General features: G+C 38.9%; 1 protein-coding gene across 3 annotated transcripts; it reads left to right on the top strand.

The window, feature by feature from the left end:
• The first annotated feature begins 486 nt into the window (after positions 1-486).
• LOC125903606 (cationic amino acid transporter 2-like) lies at positions 487-19003 on the top strand. Of its 3 annotated transcripts, none has more exons than XM_049600628.1 (12): positions 487-575; positions 842-1233; positions 4640-4795; positions 5005-5065; positions 6510-6646; positions 6850-7072; positions 7514-7650; positions 10982-11084; positions 11258-11382; positions 14738-14904; positions 18273-18381; positions 18516-19003. In XM_049600628.1, exons 1-12 carry the CDS (start codon positions 565-567, stop codon positions 18626-18628), a joined length of 1734 nt encoding a protein of 577 aa, XP_049456585.1. In that variant the 5' UTR covers positions 487-564; the 3' UTR covers positions 18629-19003. The 3 variants fall into 3 exon arrangements, with proteins under 3 accessions (XP_049456585.1, XP_049456584.1, XP_049456583.1); XM_049600627.1 differs by having other exon boundaries at positions 4900-5065; positions 6850-7030; XM_049600626.1 differs by having other exon boundaries at positions 4900-5065.
• Positions 19004-20294: the final 1291 nt, after the last annotated feature.

Genomic DNA, 20294 nt, shown 5'->3' with positions numbered 1-20294 from the left:
AGCTATCAGAAAAAAAACACATTTTAGCACGCATCAGCAGGTGCTGGGCAATGGCAATAAATCTTACACACTGCTCCTTTAATTTAGTGTCAATCAGTTCCAAAAATTAATCAGTGAATTCAGTGAAAGTGAAAAATCATTTTTTTTAATACTAAACAATAAAACTCATACAGTATTGCAGGACTATACAATATTGTCACACTGAAATATTTGTGACTATTTTCAAGACATCTATAGAACATTCCCCATCCCTATTACATTTGTTATTGTTTTTGTTTGATTTGTCATCTGCCATTTCTCTACAATGCAGCACATCTACATGTCAACAGAATCACTGCACTGCGTGTTAAACTGATGGAGAAGCAGAAGACCTCACTCAGGAGGCCTCCACCTCAGTGCCCTGATTGCCTTAATTCATTTCAGGTGTGGACCTACAGCAGGCCGCAGGGGTGGTGGCAGTCTGCTGGCTGCAGGGTGAAAGGAGATTCCATCAAACACCAGCAGCGAAGGACAGGGCTGCTTTTCACTCCATGTTGCCTGCAGTCCAAACACACTGGCTCAGACATGGCTCACAGGTAATGTTTCTTTACATCAGCGTCACTTCACTTTGCTCAGAGCTTTGTTTAATATTATGCTGAGGCTTTTGCATCTCAAAGTGTGAATTTATTTTGGTTTTCATTCTGAGTTGTTAATTAAGAGGCATCATTTTACCCAGGTGCCAAGTGCCGATTATTTGAATATCGGCCAAGTAATGTCTTATGTTACTTACCAAACAGTGTTTCCTTAATACCATATTTACACATATGTAATTCTTTTATTGCCTTTCTTGTGTCTGATTCAGTGGCAGATGTGCTGATTTCAGAATCACTTGTGCCAAAGTGTTACGGTTAATTCAGAGCCTGACTCGTAAGAAGCCTCTGGTGCCAGAGGGTGAGGAGTCTAAATTCTGTCGATGCCTGACCACCTTGGACCTGGTGGGTCTGGGTGTTGGCAGCACACTCGGAGCCAGTGTGTACGTGCTGTCAGGAGAGGTGGCCAGGGAAGTGGCCGGCCCCAGCATTATCATCTCCTTCTTGGTTGCGGCAGTGGCTTCAGTATTTGCAGGGTTGTGTTATGCTGAGTTTGGAGCCCGGGTCCCCAAGACAGGCTCAGCGTACCTTTATAGTTATGTGACTGTAGGAGAGGTGTGGGCATTTGTGAGTGGCTGGAACCTGCTGTTATCCTACGTTATCAGTAAGTAAAACACAACAAAGGTATACCACTCTGTGTAAAGTATTATCAACAAAATGAACATAGGGTATGAAAAGTAAAAGTATTCACTGCGCAGTAAAATCTTCCCCTATTGTTTTACAATTATATCATTTGTTTTGGATTAATATTACTGCCGCATAAATGCCTATGTTGCATTTTACTGCTCTAGATGTTTAATGTTGTGCTCATTTTAACTCCTTTGCATACTGGTGAGTACTTAAATCCACAGCAATGTATCATATTCTCTGTTGACAGAACCACAGATCTCTTAAAAAGTCAACTTTTCATGCTTTGTGATGATGCATTTTCCAGCTGATCCAAGAGGGTTTTTAGTTTATTTAGCTTAAAGAAGTATTTCACTGCTGGGCAGATGCTGTTTTTCATAAAACTTGACTGTCTATGCAGTAGAAAGATGCAAATACTTTTGAAATTTGTGCTGAGAAAACAAAGAAAAAGGACTGTGGCATTTGCTCCTGCTCAAGAGGTAGCAAACCTACAACTACCACCATGCATGTCTGTAGCCTATAGTTAGGCTTTAGCTTCAAACTCTCCATCTTTATAACCTGATTTGCTGCTGAGTGAGTTTGACATCCTGGCTACAATGGCATGCAAAAGTTTGGACACGCCTGGTAAAAAGTTCATTTACTGTGAGTAGTTATGCAAGTAGAAGATGAACTGATTTAGAAAAGGCATGAAAAAAATATGACATTTCTTCAGTCTTTAGCCAAGATAATGTTTCAATTTAAATGCTTTTTGTAACCAGCTAAGAGACTTTCAATTCCTGTTTTGGGGGATTTTCACCAATTCGTCCTGCAAAAGGCTTCTAGCTCTGAGAGATTTTTGGGCCACCTTGCATGCACTGCTCTTTTGAGGTTTATCTACAGATTATCAACGATGTTAAGGGGATTGTGAGGGCCATGGTGAAACCTTCAGTTTGCACCTCTTGAGGTAGCCTATTGTGGATTTTGAGATGTGTTTAGGAACACTTAGTGCATTTGCATCGACAGTTTAATTCCACTTTCATTCGGAATGAAAGACCATTCCGATTAAAAGTGGTCATGTAAACGGTCATTGAGATTGAAAAATGGTCATTCTGATTGAAAATTTAATCCGATTAAAGGGGGTGGTTTATTCCGTTTGTCATTCCGAATGAAAGAATTTAGCATGCATGTAACCACTCATTCCTCTTTAAGTTCATTCCGGTCTTTCTGCGCATGCTCGTTTTCTTGCCCTTCCGGCGTGATGACGTATATAGCGCGCATATCAACGGGCTGAGATAGAGCAGTCAGACTCATTGCACTCACATACGCCAAAGCACTGTCTTCAATCTCCCTTCTTCGACCTTCTACCTCCCTTCTCCTCCTCAACAGACGAAGCATTAGCAGAGCAAGGTTGTTGTCATACTGCTGCTTCAAGAATATAAGCAAAACAAGCCCGAAAAACGCACTAAGAACGGCGTCGTCAAGCATCTTGTTATCCGGAGCGAGGACTACAGTGTTTTCTTCCGGTAAACGTAAACATGTAACATCCGCCCCGCCCCCTATCCAATCAGAAACCTTCCCTGCCCCAAACCTTGCGCAGACCCAAATAAAGGCAAATAAACTGATCTCCCATGTAGACCCTCATTCGGAATGAATATTTCTCATGTAGACTACCTGGAAACACTTTAATTCCGAATGATTTCATTCAGATTCATTTCATTCCGAATGTAACCATAGCCATTGTCCTGTTGTAGAAGCCATCCTCTCCTTATCTTAAGTTTGTTTTTACAGACAGTGTGATGTTTGCTTCCAGAACTTGCTGGAATTTAACTGAGCCAATTCTCCCCTCTACCTGTGGAATGTTCCCCGTGCTACTGGCTGCAACACAAGCCCAAAGCATGATTGATCCACTTCCATGTTTCACAATTGGACAGCTGTTCTTTTTTTTATGAAATTCTGCACCCTTCCTTCTCTAAACATACATTTGCTCATTGCTTCCCTTCAAGTTGTATTTTAACTCCATCAGGCTTGCATCAGGCTTGTTTAGATGTTCCTTTGCAAACCTCTGACACTGAATTTTGTGGTGAGAACACTTGAAAGAAGATCATATTTGTACAGGTGTCACTGCACAGTAGAATGGTGCACCACCACTCCAGAGTCCAGTAAATCTTTCTGCAGGTCTTTTGCAGTCAAACAGAAGTTTTGATTTGCCTTTCTTGCAATCCACAAGCAGCGCTCTCGGAAAATATTCTTGGTCTTCCAGACCTCAACTTTTGCTTTGCTATCTTCCTATAGTCTTCTAGTGCTTTGTGGGCATCAATTACTTTAGATTTCAGAGTGCTAGGCAGCTGTTTAGAGGAGCCCATGGCTGCTGATTGTTGGGACAAGGTTTTAGGAGTCAGAGTATTTATAAAGCTTTGAAATTTACATCATCTGACCTTTCCTAACAATGACTGTGAACAAACCATAGCCCCAACAAACTAATTATAGTTTGAGACCCTGGTAAAAGGGGGTCATCCCTATGTTTCCAGGGTTCTATGTTTCCAGGGTTCTCTGTTCCCCATTTAACCCTGCAAAAAAGCTTCTATGTTCCCTGCTTACACAAAAAGGGTTCTATGTTTCCCGCTTGGTTGAGCGGGAAACATAGAACCTTTTTTGCAGGGCTAAGTGGGGAACATAGAACCCTGGAAACATAGAACCGTGGAAACATAGATACGCTCCCGGTAAAAGTTGTTTAAGAGCTCAAATGTCTTGGGGTGCCCAAACTTTTGCAGGGTGCTCCTTTCCTTTTTTTCCCACTTTAAAATTGTAAGAAACAAAAATAATACACTAATCTTGCTTAAAATGTTGAAAAGCATGTCTCATCTCTCACTTCATGGCTTCTGGGGATCAGTTCATCTTCTACTTACTTAACTATTCACAGTAAGTGAAATTTTGACCAGGGCTGCCCAAACCTGTGCTTAGCCACCATATATCCTTAAAACACATTGTAGACCCCTCTGTCTGCTTTTATCACTTTTTTGTTTTTCCAAAAATGTGATATTATTTTTTCAGAGAGTGCAGTTAGTTACAGTGTAGGCTCCATGCTAGCTCCAACAGCTTGAAAGACCATCACAAAGGGGTGGGGCTTAGCAAAGGGTCAATTGCACAGTATATTTAATTATCAAACAGCAAACACTGTCATCTGTAATAATACAAACCTCTTGATGAACTCTTAACATTGGGATTTTTTTACCATCCATCCCATATGACATTGTGGCATTAGACAAAATCAGTCCTGAAGGTTTTGATTGTTGAATTATGTAACTGTCAGTTTTATGAGGGGACATATTTTTTAGTCATCAATTCTGTGTGGGTTGTAAAAAAGGATCGATCAAAATGTCAATATACTTTCTTGTTCTTCCCAGGAACATCTAGTGTTGCGAAAGCCTGGACCGGGGCCTTTGATGACCTTATCCATAACGTTATTGCTGAAACTCTAAGAGAACATACACCAATGGATTCACCTGGCTTGGCTCCATACCCAGACTTCTTGGCTGCTGGGCTGATAATGCTCCTCACTGGTAATATCTGCAATTTTATGTAAAGGCTACGAGTAGAAGATCTAAAACATTCTACAAGCTGAAATTCAGTTAATATTTTTAATACCTTTTCCTCTGAATTTCAGGTATACTTGCTTATGGTGTGAAAGAGTCTGTGATCGTGAACACAGGTTTTACTGCAGTGAATGTAACTGTATTGGCTTTTATTATCATCTCTGGCTTTATAAAAGGAGACATCAACAACTGGCGCATCAGTGAGGAGACTATCCTGAATGCAACTCGAGACATGAAGTAAGATCTTTTCTTCTAAACTTATGCTTATTTTGGATTCAAATGATTACCATTCCTCAGGTTCACCTACAGAAACCTTGTTATGACTTTTACTTCCACAAGATAGTCAAGTCAGCACACCTAAATTACTTAAAAATGTTTTCTCTCCTACATCTAATACACTGTAAACTTCAATTGTCAAAATGACATAAAAACTTGAGGTAAAGATACTGCATGAGGTCAAATGGACACATGCTGGTGTCCTAAAAACAGTATGAAGCTCATTCTTGTAGATTGGCCCTTTGAAAGTTCTCACATTCAAATCTGAAAACAAGGGCATGATACACATTTTGCGGTTCAGTGACTTTCTGTAAATATGTCCATCCATAAATACACTTAGAAACAAGAAGGGAAAAAAACTCCCCTTATAACTGCCATGACCACCCTCATCAATCGAAGTACTCTTTCAAATTAAAGCTGTGTATTTGTCTATTTAGGGAAAAGGAACTTTCTTATTTGAAGGACAATGAATCGCCTAACATACAAAGACGCATACATTAAAACAGGATTGTTGTGGAACTCAAATAATGAACTGCAAAGGGTATTAGTCTATGCACATCAGATACTTAGAAATATTAATTGTTAAATAAGAAACCAAAGTATATTAATGTGCAATTCCTTAAATACCATATTTACATAGTTTTCAACTAGCCTATATACTTCAACAGCATTTAGAATTGCTGGATTTTAATTAGGACTTTTGCTTTTAGTGTTCCACCCCAAGATTTTCAGTGACCTCATCTGGCCATCCCTATGAACATCTTCTGGGGGCGCCACTGCATGTACCATCTGTTTATTTCCACATTACAAAGGCTCACAATACCTCATCAACATAGTTCTGATATTCCTTGAACACTGACATTCTCTTCTATCCATTCAAATAGTTAGTGACCCTGTGTTGAAAACCTGTAGACATGCAAGCAAAAAACTCTTGTGCCTGGGGGTGGGGGATGATGGGGGTGCAGTTGTCTCAATTTCATTTGAGGAGGGGGCCATGGTGTCAGATTTGAAAACCCCTTGTGTACAGTAATCCACAGATATAAATGTCTACCACTTTGATACGGGCTGTAAAACTGTTGAGTACTGTGGATTCTGTGAATTGTCCAGAATAACCAGGACATTAATTCTGGAGAGACAAGTTGCCATCTAGGATTTTTTCAGTGCTTTGAGGGGCACAAACATTGGACAGTGGTTAGTGTCAAAACCACAGCAAATAAGACACAGAATATCTGCATGAATAGATACATTTGGTCAAAGCAGAAAAATGTATTTATGTATGTTCGTAATGCTTTTGAATGTTTTTTAGCTGCTGCCATGTTAATAGGGAACATAGAGAATTCATATGAGAATGTCCACTCTGAGTGAAAGCAATCGATAAAGGTTTGTTCTTTTTTTCATTGTACAGGAACCTTACATTGTCCCAAAATGAAGCTGTTGATTTTGGTGTTGGGGGCTTCTTTCCCTTTGGCTTGGAGAGCACATTCACAGGAGCAGCAACTTGTTTCTACGCTTTTGTCGGATTTGACAGCATTGCCACAACAGGTACTGCTGAGTAGAGCACCTTCTGGTGAATTTTAACAGAACAATAGCCTGGGATGAATAGGCACTTTTTTTAAACTAATACACAGGATATAAACAACTGTTTATTCCAAAGCATTTCAAATATATTACCAGGTATTTTATGTGTGCAGTAATATTGCCCCAGATAGAATGCAAGAATTAATCCTATGGACTTCCTCATTCAGGGGAGGAGGTGCAGAACCCACAGAAGGCTATACCTCTTGGGATCATGGCGTCCCTGCTCATCTGCTTCTTGGCCTACTTTGGCGTGTCAGCTGCTCTGACACTTATGATGCCCTACTATCTGCTCGACAGCCACAGCCCTCTACCTGTGGCCTTTGAATATGTTGGCTGGGAGCCCGCAAAGTATGTTGTGGCTGTAGGATCCCTCTGTGCACTCTCAACAAGGTAACACTCTGTAGTCCTATACATAAGGAGAGGACAGGGTTAAGGTAACCATTGCAGCCAATTTTGGTAGGTAATATTTGACCCCTGGGAGAAAAGTTGTGCTAAGGTTAAGGGACAGGGCACAGAAAGACATGATTACAGGGATTACAATCAGCATTTATATTTCTCAAAAATTACTAATTGCATGTCAAAATGTGAAAATACTCTATTTAATGTAGTCCCACCCCACTTACTTTAATTTACACACTTAATAGATTTTTAAAACAAATGGTTGAATTTTAATAAAGCTAGCTGTGTATAGTCTAGCAAACTTTTCAGTGTGGCAAGGTCTGTTGATTGCTTGAACGTGCATATGTTAAATGGGACTGAAAACTAACCTAGTTGGTGTTGGAAAGCTCTCCCTTCACTCTTGTGAAATGGTGGTTTTGTTTTTTTCCACAGTCTCCTGGGAATGATGTTTCCAATGCCAAGAGTGCTCTTTGCAATGGCAAGAGACGGCCTGTTCTTCAAGCCTCTTTGTTACATGAGCCCCAGGCAAAGTCCTGTCTTTGCCACACTGTCTTCAGGAGCTGTGGCAGGTAATCCATTCGCAATTACACCTGGAACTTTATGCAACTAGAGTGTCACAGAGAGGGATTTAGACAACTCTTGGGTTGCAAATATATGTATAAAACAGATCACAAGATTTGTTTTGGGTAGATCCCACCACATCATGCTCATGAAATGAAACTATGCTGAGCAAATGCTGCCTCTATTGGTCAGGTTTTTTTGCCACCTAAAGAAAAGCCCTCCTAAAAAAAAAAAAAATAAATAAATAAATAAATAAATAAAAAAACCAATCAGTTTAATCGTACACTGTTTTTAGAATACTTTCAATGCTTTACCTTGCCATCAGACAGCCTATTCTGACAGGAAACTGAAGCCATTATCTCAAAGCCATCAGACTCCACTGACAAAAATTTACAGATTTGTTGGTCTACTGCTGCCTCGAGAAGTTAGTGTACAAAGGCCCTGATACACCAGGCTGATGTTCAGCCGTCAGTCATTGCTGGGCTGTTAATGAGCATCTGTTGCCCCCTGGTTGGTGCAGCGTGTCCTGCCGTGTTGCCCCTTGTTGGCCCCCAGTTGCATTTTTTTGGGGCTGAGTCAGCATATTGAGTCTGCAACAGAGGAGCCAGTTGCTGAATGAAACCTCTCTGATTGGCAGTTCAGCTCAGTGCTCGAGAAGAGAAACAGACTTGAGGAACGCAAACAAAGAGCTGAAGTCAAGAGGGAATGAGCTTGAAATAGGCCTAAACTGGTTACATAAGGTAGCCATTGAGCTCTTAAGCAGCAACGTTACGTGATGGTTTGTGTTATTGTTCAGTGGCGCTCACTAAATATGCTCTGTTCTTTCAACATTGGATTATTTTTTTTTCAATGTGTTAACTAGCTAACTAACATCAAGATGGTCTTCTGGTTCTCTCTTTGAACAATGAATACAGACTTCCTCCGTCTGCCGGTGTGGAAAGTTTTTTCCTCTCACGCAGGTGCAGAACCTATGTACTGATTGGCCATCTGTTGTAGTCTTTGCGGTGTGTTCATGTGCAACTTTGGCCAATGCACAAAAGACCTGAGGCATCGCACCAGTCAGCTTTCGTTACCACTAGTTCTCTAAAGGCAGTTTGGTGTGTCTGGACCTTAAGGTAAAGCAGAGAAGATATTCCAAATACAGCACACACTTAAACTGGTATTACTTCTTTTGTAAGGAGGCTAAAATATGTATTGCTGCAGCCCTTGTCCACAGCAATACATTGCTTTGCTCCAGCACCAGTAGATTTAGTTTCAGTATATAATATAAATATGTATATAATACGTATATAATATAAATAATAAATTAATAAATACATTTTGGATATATAGCCCAAATTAGTGCATTAATTTGGAATATGTATCCTACATATGTCATTTAAGATATCTACAATAGTATTTTGACTAGTGGAAATTCCTTTTTGATATCTCAAATCCCGTTCTGAACAGCTATAAGAGGAAATGTAGATATGTAACCATTACACTATATTACATCTATAAATCATTTTCTATTAGCCAAAATGCAATATCTGCATGTGAAAATAGATTTGTAACATGTCAGTTGATTTACGGATTTATTAAAATTTAATCTAAATTCTTAATCTGATTATAAAGCACATAAATTGATATTTTAACATGTTAAACGTGTCATTTACACTTGTAAAAACAACACTACTTGTCAGCATTACTGAAGAAATGTTAAAGGGACTTGTCATATAATTTGGCTTGGAATTCTAACCCGTCAAAAAGCAATTGTTGATCTACATTTGTTATCACCACCACTGATTAAATGTTAAAGGGTTTGCCATAATTTGTATGCCACAATCACAATTCCCTAACCATACTGTAGATGCCATGCACAGATGCCTCTACAAAGAAATAATTCTAAAAACATGGCCATTGCACATTAAAGAAAAACATTCAAATTAAAAATTATGTGGCATTTTGCAACCTATCGTCTTAGTCTAAACCCTATTATCTTGTCCCAAGATGAGTTATTTTGCTTGTCCAAAGTGAAAAGTAGCGATACTATGCAGTTATTGTTTCTCTCTAACATAGACATATGAATATTGTAACCTGCTACACATGAGTCTTGGTCATTAAAAGGAATATTGTAGCAGTACGCGCTCGGGATATAAATCACTAGTTTCATCACTATACAATATGATAACACTTCAGTGGGTAATGATGCGATATTTGCCGATATTATAAAGTCTGCCAAAAAATGATTTTGATGCGATTCAGGGGCCTGCAATGGATATGAGACGATATCATCTGCCCATTTAACAGTCTGTTACAGAAGAAGCTGCCACCCCTTTCTTTTTTGCTTTTGGCCATAAAAGATAAAAGCAACACATAAATAATGTAAATGACTAACTGCTTCAGAGCAGTAAAGTACTTTAAATTGATTCCACCAATATACATAGAACAACACATTGGATAAGTTAACCCTCAGGTCTTTCTGTCAAAAAGCTGTTTCTGGAACAAATGTTTTCATTTTAACATGAACCATAATCTTTTTTTTTTCTTTTTTTTTTTTTTCTAAAACTAAAACTCTAAAAGGTCTATCTGGCAAAAAGCCCTGAACATGGATTACCAATGACATTGTTTAACAAAAGTGTAAAATTCAGCCCAATAATAACTGTCAAGGTTCACATTCAAAATAGTTTTTCGTTAGTCACGTGCTACTACTTAATGCAAAATTACATTGCATAAATTAGCCTAGTGGCTAGCTGTGTTTTTCTCTACTGATAGCTTAACAAATTACATGTAGGCTATTACACGTAGGCTATTATTATTTTTTTGTTTGTTTGTTTTTACTCACCACTGGTTTAAGTCACTGCATCTCCTAACAGAAAATTACTTGAGCCCACCATTGTTGAAACAGAACAGCTAATGGCAGATAAAGCTAGCTGTGCTGGCATATGGTTAGCAGAGTGTGATGCTGGCCAGACAGGTAACGCTACGTTGTGTTATCTCATAACCGCATTGTTTACATACAGCATGAGCTTTGTCTGTTGACTCGTATGTTGTATGTTAACTCGAAATTTTAACGCTGCTGATTTATTCTTGAGTAAATAACATTACCTTCAATCTTCTTTTTCTTGGCTGATGTTTGTTGGGTAAATGGAGTTTCAAAATAAGGTGTAATCTGAGGATGACTATATGGATCTATGTTTTAGCTTTGCATAGATGAGACTGTTAATAATTAAATCAATATATCAATCCAAATCAATTGATCTTTACACCCCGAGAGCTTTTACTAATGCCCCTCGTATCATCTGACTAAGCATTCCCAGACTCTTGTTCTGTCAGTAACATATGTGAATCTCTTTCCAGCTTTCATGGTCCTGATATTTGACTTAAAGGGACTGGTTGACATGAGTTCAATTGGGACCATCTTTGCCTACTGTCTTGTTGCCATGTGTGTTCTCATACTAAGGTATGTACACTTGGAGCAACTAAATGTAAATGCAATCTGTCCAATAAAAAGTCACAATTTTAATATTTCAGATAAATTTACTTATTTATACAGACTTACTCTGCCAACTTGAGTCATGTAAACCATCTACTTTAGCTTTTACAAGCATGTTGCGTTGTTTTTTTTTCTCCTAGATACAAAGAAGACTCTGGGTTTATCCATGGCCTGGAACCGTTTAGTGTAATGGGGCTTTTAAGGCCTCCATCTCGACCCACCCAGCGCACCTCTAAAAATGTCAACACAGTCACCATAATTATATGTAAGTAATCCCTTATTGTTCTATTCACAACCTGATCTCACAGAAATACGTGAAATCACGACCTCTTAACACCGCATTCCATGGTGGTAGCGCATAATGGGTTGAAATTACGTGCCAGTACCACGGAAACAATGCCAACGTAAAGTCAATTAGGATCCGTGGTGTACACACGGATTCCCTGATTCAACATCACGTCAACCTCGTTTTCCTCAGTGATATCTTTAACATTCCTGTATACACACAAAAACACAGAAGTGTTCTTGATATTAAAATGGCAAATATATTCCTCTGTTATAATTTCCCACCAATAATAATAATTAATGATGATGATAATATGATAGTTTGGCTGTACTAGATATTTGATATATTCAGTAGATTTACTTTTTACGACACTATTTGACAACTCTACAACCAGAGTCCCAAAAATGTCGTTTCTAGAGAACTTGCTAAAATATCTTAAATTAACCATCATCCTTACTTTTAACATATTTCATCTAGGTGCAGTGTCATTACTAGTTCGGCTTTACTTGACATTTGATATATTCATTAGATGTATCTTTTTACAACTCTATTTTACAACAAGCCTCAAAAACTGCCATCCCAAAAAATAATCTAAAATATCTGAAATTAGCCAACATCCCTGCTTTTTTTGTCTTAACATAGTTCATCTAGGTGCAGTGTTATTAGTTCGGCTTTACTAGATATTAGATATATTCAGTAGAGCTGTCTATGACTCTATTTTACAACTCTTTCTTACAAGCCACAATAAACCTACCATCCCAAAAATGCTGTTTCTAGCGTATTAGCTAAAATATCGAAAATTAGCTGACATCTTTATTTTTTCTTAACATAGTTCATCTAGGTGCAGTGTGTTTACTAGTTCAGCCTTACTAGATATTAAATATATTCAGTAGATATATCTTTTTACAACCTTATTTAGAGCCCTACTTTGCAAATCAGAAGAACTACAACTATGTTGCTGATATGTATCAAGCTACATGGCGCGGTCCTAGGGAATTGTAGTTTTTAAAAAGTAGAAGTGTTTTTCCCAGATTTGGAAGTTGTACTGGTTCTGTGGCGCTGGCTTGGGGTCCGCTCTCCTCTGGTGGAGTGGAGGGTGGCCAGGTTGCTGGCTCCATGTGATGGTGTGTCCTTTCTGGTTCTTCTGTGCTCAGCCTTATTTTTTTCTTCTTATTTATTTGTTTATTTATTGGTGACATTTGGATTTGGTTACGGCAGACGGACGGCAATATGAAATGGAATTATAGCTGCTGTGCAGCGATGGGTCAGGTCTGGGCATTTTTAGGCAATTCTGAACAACAAGCAGAAGAATTGGAAGACATTTAGGAATTTAGCAACACAATCTGCCTTTTGCATCAACTGAGGCTTGAACTCACAACCTATGAGACTAAGGATCAATTTCTATTTCACTGAGCTAATTAGTCAGTGACAGTTCATCTGTAGCTTCACAACTGACTAAGCCAGACGTGCAGGTTTAGCAGCCGTCCATGCATGGAAAAGCAGATTTCAAACCACTGTAAAAAATTCAGTTATCGAAACCAACATCTGAAAATACACATATTGCATCTAGACAGCATGGAGATGTTGGTAATTTATTTTAACCACTAGATGGTTTCACATTGAAAAAATTGAAAAACTGATGTTTAATTAAATTTTAACTATATTTAACAGGGGGGGGGCAGGCAGAGTAAAATACAAATCCACAGGATTTTTTATTCCTTTTTAAAATGATGTCTATCCCGGTGCCTCATGGGTGTCTTAATTTTGGGGGAGCAGATTTAGAACTTAAGTGTGGTGCATGGAAGGAGCAGCTACAGGGACTGTTGGTGTGCTTGTCTAGAGCCACAGAAAGTGAGCATTTTAATGGGAGCACTGACTGGGTTAGCCAAATGGCAGATTCAGGGTTTGCTGAGGGTAACAGCAATATAGTAGCCAAAATCTTTAGAGAAAAAGATGCCCACTGCATTTAGGTGCCAATAGAACATAGATGAACCGGTCACATAGAATACCAAATAAAAGAAATTACCTGCACAATACTTGACCAAACTATGATTGCATATGCATAAGGCTCATGTAACCCCCCACCCAAGTAATCACAGACATGGCTGAGTTGAAGTCAACATAACATGATTGATTTATTTACAGAAAATGAATGCCAAAAGATGCATAAGGAGTCAGTTCTGTAGGCCCAATCCAAACTCAAGAGGCCTGTCGATTTGATGGGTGGACATCAGGGAGATCTGCAAATCAAACATGACAAGACAGTGTGTATTCTCAAATATAACATCTATGGATTAGAAAGTAAAAGAAAGTAAGCCAGTTCGCGTAATACATGAAACATGGATATGCTTACATTTTTGCCTTGTCCTCTGATGAGTAGACAGCTGTTGGCAGAGGGCTGGGATATAGCTAAACAAAAGGCAATGCTATTGGAGTGAGAAAACAATTTAGATTTTGGAAAAGTATACAAAAAAAGAAAGTATTGTCAGAGATATGAGAACACTACTCACCCACTCCCTGTCCATCCTGGAAGAGGGATCCCTCCTCAGTTGCTCTTCCTGAGGTTTCTACCGGTTTTTTTTTCCCTGTTAAAGGGGTTTTTTTTGGGGAGTTTTTCCTTATCCGCTGTGAGGGTCTTAAGGACAGAGGGATGTCATATGCTGTAAAGCCCTGTGAGGCAAATTGTGATTTGTGATATTGGGCTTTATAAATAAAATTGATTGATTGATTGACTGTTGACCAAATATCCACAGAAGCAATTCAGATTTAAAAAAAGAAAAGAAAAGAAAAAAAACCCCCTAAATATACATGTCCATATCCTGTCCAGACAAATAGTCAACCACTTAAGTTCCATCTTCAAAAAGAAACTCCATTTTCATCTTAAGGTGAAGGAAAAAAAATCCACAAAGTTCTTTAATTGTACATTTTTGAGATTTTGGGAGGAGATAGACACAGGCTTAAGTCATCATCGTCTGATTGGGTCATGAATTTGTTGGTGCTTGTGGACAATGGATCCTAATTGACTTTACATTGGCATTGTTTCCGCGGTACTGGCACGTAATTTCAACCCATTACGTGCTGCGGTCATGGTCATTTCACGTATTTCTGTGAGATCAGGTTGTGTCTTCAACAGACTCTTACCTCATAGTTTGATAGTTTTCTGCACTCACACTTGTTGCCAACCATACTGCATTTTTAATTACAGGGTGCCCACAGTGCCACTATCCAGAGTTAATGAAACATAAATCCACAAACAAATTTCCCCATTAGAAATTTGGGCACAAAACAAAATTCCAATTATTAGTTTTTCCTGACAGCTCTGATTTCTCCCCAGTGTTCCTGGTGATCGTTTTAAGCGTGCTGTTGTCCGAGGCTCTGCATTCCCTCCGCAGACGAGAGCTTTGGAGCGTGCTGCTCATCTGTGTCCTCGTGCTGACACTGGTCTTCGCTGTTGTTATCATCTGGAGACAGCCACAGAGCACAACTAAAGCTGCTTTCATGGTAAACTGGAGGGGCGATGATGGTGGGCAGGATTTCATGCATCTTGAAGATTTGCACCTTTACAGTTCCAGTGAGGAGATCTTGTTAGGGCGATCAGTTAGTGGGCCTTACTGAGGGGCTGCTGCAGGGCGAAGAAAGTTCATGGCAAAGACGTGATGTGCCCATTGAAGGGAGGCCTACCCAGGTTAAACCCACACTGAATGACCGCTGTTTGAATTACACTATTTTTGGTTGCAAGAACTCCACTTTTAAGAGTTTTGGGATTGAGATATTTGGAGTTTTGCTAGGTAATTTTTATATGGGAAGTTGTATTGTTGTGAATTAGTGAGCACTGGAGGGGCTGGTCGGCTGATTCCCTTACCTTTAGGCAGAATGAGTCGAGTTGTTAACTGCTGCAAGCTATAGCTGCATGGAATATAGCAGAGGAGTCTGATCTCTCTGTTGCCTCTTAAAAACAGAGGAGGACCAGAGTGTAAAATAATGTTACATTTTTCATAATAATCTGTGGTTCGCCGAAACACGTAAAATGAAGCTCCACCGGAGGATGTCCTGCCTAACCTATCAACAACCAGAACACAGTATTAAACGTAATAATAATAATATTGACATGTCGGTCCAATGGTACTCTCCAATAAAAGCAATGGATTCATACAGTAGCATATTAGAAAAACAATTCTAATATGCAAATTACTAACAACTAAAAATTTACATTTATTAAGACCTTTTCAGCAGAGTCCAAATGTCCTTTTTACATTAATTCGATAGACAGATAGTAGATACTAGATACTTGCTTTAGCCAATGCAACAGTTAGCTTGTTGTAGCAGCCCTGGACTGTTAAGCTAATGACAAGAATGTATCACTGTCACTCTGCAGTTACATCTCCAAAACACTAGTCGGCAGTGGGCTTTCTGTACAGTGCTGTGAAGTGCCCATTGGTTCGACAGCCCATTGGTTCGACATCCCATTGTTCCGACCATGTTAAACTCATTGTTCCGAAGTCCGTTCCGAAATCATCATGATGCCCTGTGGTTAAGGTCTGGTTAGGTTTAGGCACAAAAACCACTTGGTTAAGGTCAGGAAAAGATCATGGTGTGGGTTAAAATGAAAAAGAAAGTGACGAACACATAAGCCATGAGCCTGCTCCGCCTCAAGCCAGTCGTGGCGCACCATACGCCCGCCGCGAGCCGTTCAGCACCACGGACAGTCAGACTAATAGGATGTCGAACCAATGACACGGACCCCTGGGAAGTTGGGTTAATTCAAAACACGCCCAAAACACACATTAAACATGGCTAACAGTTTCAAACACAAGTACACAAATCAGCTTCATAATAACTTGCAGGATTCATAGACGAAGCACTCGTCTTTTGCTGGACACATTTTCCCCACAAACACAAGATGCTAATGTTAGATCCTTTTAGGGCTCATGTCACTATGACGTCAGTTTACTAGCTGGATGCAAAACTCGCTATCACAGGTCTGTAGGCTACATGAGTCTTGTTGTGTTATTGGAAATCAGAAGAGAAGGAGTCATGGCTCAAAACTTACATTTTATCGCATACACTAAAGTGTACTGACGAAATGACTGAACAGAGGCGATCATGTTGTAGGGATGAATAACATTATGTGTATAAAGGGTTATCATGCCCACACAATCAGAATTTGGAAGCAGTATTAGGTAGAATATTGGTTTCTCTGAAAAGCTAACTTCTTAGCACCTTAGCTAGTGTTACCTTAGATGACGAAACCAATTGGAGGAAACAGTTCAAGTGCCACCCTCCTTTGTAAGATTGACATAGTAATCAACCACAAAGCTTCCTTTCAAATAATCGATCCCCTAAGTGGCAGCACAGGGGTCGGCCAGGTCCCGTTGGTCAGTGTTTACTTCGAGTAACACTTGCGGTCCCACAGAGTGAGGACCTGACATGGTGCATTCATAAACTTAGTCTGACACTGCACTAAAATGACAGCTCTGTTGGTCAAAGAAACGGATCATTATATTTCTACATAAATTAACAAGCAGTTAAGTTAATTACATGCTCACTCTGCTCGGTGCTCTGCTGCTCCGTCTCCCCAGATACTCTGCCACCTGTAAGTGCGGTGGTCTGGATAACCAAACAGTATATTCCGACAGTGCTCTAAATTAATAAACGTTTCGGTATGTGCCACAGTGTGCTCCAGCATTTAGAATGAGTATTTCTGAATGCACCACTGACATTATCTTCCATTGTCTAAAACATGCCAACAGAACTGTCTGTGTAGAACTATTTTGCCTCCAAAAACATCATACTGTTTACTAACAGTAAAAGGGTCTATGAGCAAAAGCCTATGGCATTTTACATTGTATCAATTAGCCTAGCAGCTAACGAGGATTTCCTCTACTCTATGAAGAAGCCAAGGACAACAGCAACATTTAACAAAGGTAACATTACAAAGTTCTGTTCCATTGCTTCTCACAAGATACATCAACAAAGCAACTGTCTTACACTAAACACGCTTTCCAAATACTAGATGCTAACATTATTAGCAAAAGCCTATGGCATTTTATAGTGTATAAATTAGCCCAGCAACTACCAGAGATTTCCTTTACTTACATGAAGGCATCACACATAGGACTTAAAATTCTATTTTGTGGAGGCTCTATTGTCTTCACAATGTACTGTTTCTTATCTGTGATATTAAAGTAAAGAAAAGCTTCATTTCCACTGAGGGAAATGGGTTTTCAGCTTGCGAAAATAGACAGGTAGTCTGCATCGCCACAATGTCCATTTCTGGGGAGGTGCACGTCACACTATGGCGTAGGCTGGCGTAGGCTCTGTGTCAATGCAGTGCCTACGCCGTAGGTACAGTGTCAATTCGATGCAAAAGTATAAATTGTAATATGTGAGCATCACTTTAATATTAAAGCTGGTAAAGGTGGAGCTAATTACATTTATATACTGTGGGTAGTTTAAGATATATTAGTTGATTAATAATGATGATGATGCATTAATAATTTAAATCTAAAAAGTATAAATTGGCGTAAAATGGAAACACTCAGGTAAAGTATATAGTGAGTTTCTAAAAATGTGTACTTAACTACAGTACTTGAGTAAATCTAGTTACATTTTACCCAGCACTGCTTGTTTTACTTTTCTTACTTTTCTTTCTTAATTTTTCACTGACAACAAGAAAGTAGAGATAAGTAGCCAGTTACTGTACAAAAATAGGATATTGTCAGTTGTTTTTTCTTTCCTCCCCAGTTTTTTGGTATGAGACTAGAAATCCCCTCATCTAACTCTTGGCAAGAAGGCAAATAAATGTTTCCAAAATGTCACACTATTGTTTTAACATACCAAACTAGTCATGACTTCCTATGCTATTGTAGGTTCCTTGTCTACCTGTGATTCCAGTTTTAAGTGTCTTCATCAATACCTATCTGATGGTTCAGCTGGGAGGAGAGATTTGGATCAGCTATGCTGTCTGGATGGCAGTAGGTAAGGACATACTGGTTTCAAGTGCCTTAGATAACAGCTTGATGTGGAGGGCTTTATATTCCTTTAAAAAAAATAAATAAATTAAAAAAAAAAAAAAAAATCATCACTAAAAAGCCTCACAAATTATTCCACAGGCCTGATTATCTACTTTTGCTATGGGATTCGTCATAGTGTCCAAAAACAAAGGCTCCAGGAGGCTCGCACCCACTTAAATATTGTTCCCATGAACTTTGATGTTGCTGCTTGATGTGTTTTATAAAACTGTGACATCTTTTTGTCCACGTACATGGAATAAGATGGCCAAAGAATGTTAAAGCTAATCAAGGAATTACCTTGAAATATTTTTTAGTATTTTATTCAGGAATCAGCCTTGGTGGAATTGACCTGTTCCTTTGAGGCATGCTGTTATGCTAACAACTGCTTTAACTGTATGCTAATAGTATTGTCTTGTACCTTTTAATATTTTTATGTCTTGTACCTGTATCACAAGTCTTGTCATATTATTCATTATGGCTTATCAGTCATTCAAGACTTTGCAATCTTGGATACTGTTTTTTAATATCTGTATTTGACTGTGACAAAACTTTTAAAACATATTCATTGTTATTACAGTGGTTATTTAAATCCGTAAGAATACATGTTAATAAATTTGAAGGAAAAAAAAAATCACCGAAGTGGATGAGAGTTGTAGTGTGTTCTCTTTTTCTATGAGTTTATACTAATGGAAGCTACAGTTTACTTATCTATTTATTTATTTTACCACTTAGGAGCAGCAGAAAAATCTGGTAATACCTTAGCTTATTACCTTTTTAAGGTTGTTGTTAATGTGCTGTGCTGGCATTTACTAGTTCACATCCCCCTGTCATGTTGTTGGAGTTGCTTAATGTAACTTCAACATTTACATTAATTTTAGCTCTAGAGGGTAATCCTTTATTAGCTATGCTTCCATCCAAAAGTGATGTGGATCACTGGGAAATGTGTATTAAAAGAAATGCGAATCCTGTGTGTTTTCATTAAATGTACGGACTTTGGTGAAAATTACGAACTCGCGCGAGTTTTCCGCAGAACTGGAAAAAAAAAACAAGTCTCACATTCTTCTTCTTCTACATTTTCTGGCGGTTGGCAACCAGCTTGTAAATGCATTACTGCCTTCCCGACCTGGAGTGTGGATATCACCGTGGAGAGAGGTGCACTACGTCAGACTTAATTCGAACATAACTGTTTCCATCCCCTGTTTTGTGAGTCAGCATTTTTTCGAATCAACCAAAACCTGGCTAAGGCGAGCATATTTTAGTTTGTGCCAATCAGGGGATTTTAATTCAAACTTTTCCATCATAATTTTGATGGAAACAAGAATATTGTCTGTCTGATGTTTGAAGGGTTTAATCAGAGCTTCTTTTTGTTTTGTTTTTTTTTAAAACTGGAAATTTCTGCCTGCTGAAGCAAAACAACGTGTGAGCTGAAAGACATTTAAAATATAAAGAGCAGAGGACAACTGTAGAGATAGATGTGATAATTCTGTGGGTTCATCACAACAAGCAACTCCCTTCATATTACACTTAAAGGAATACTTTGCTGAGTTTTAACCAGCTTTATGTCAAAAACAATATGGATAGCATGTGTAAATTAACTGGGATAAATTTCCCTCCATTTAACCAGTGACCCCCGGTGAAACTCTGCCGAATGATGTCAGTTATGTAAAATGCAACATTCTCCTGGGCTGTCAACTACAGGCTGTAATTTCGTATATAGCCTTCCACCCATGCCGCTAGCACAGGCACAAAAAGTATAGAGGCACAAGACTGTTTGTTGCTAGCCGCTCCCATTGTGTCAAACGGACAAGTTGACCCACCACCGGGAGCATTTATTGGTTCTTCTGCATGGACAGCCTAGTTTTATTTAAGGACCCTCTT

This window comes from Epinephelus fuscoguttatus, linkage group LG16 (genome assembly GCF_011397635.1).
Source record: "Epinephelus fuscoguttatus linkage group LG16, E.fuscoguttatus.final_Chr_v1".
NCBI lineage: Eukaryota > Metazoa > Chordata > Actinopteri > Perciformes > Serranidae > Epinephelus > Epinephelus fuscoguttatus.
This window is presented reverse-complemented; position numbering and strand designations above follow the sequence as displayed.

Coding starts and splice junctions, on each gene's coding strand:
- LOC125903606 (XM_049600626.1), top strand. Junction 4,796..4,899: donor GCTGATAATGCTCCTCACTG/GTAATATCTGCA, acceptor TCTGAATTTCAG/GTATACTTGCTTATGGTGTG. Junction 5,066..6,509: donor AATGCAACTCGAGACATGAA/GTAAGATCTTTT, acceptor TTCATTGTACAG/GAACCTTACATTGTCCCAAA.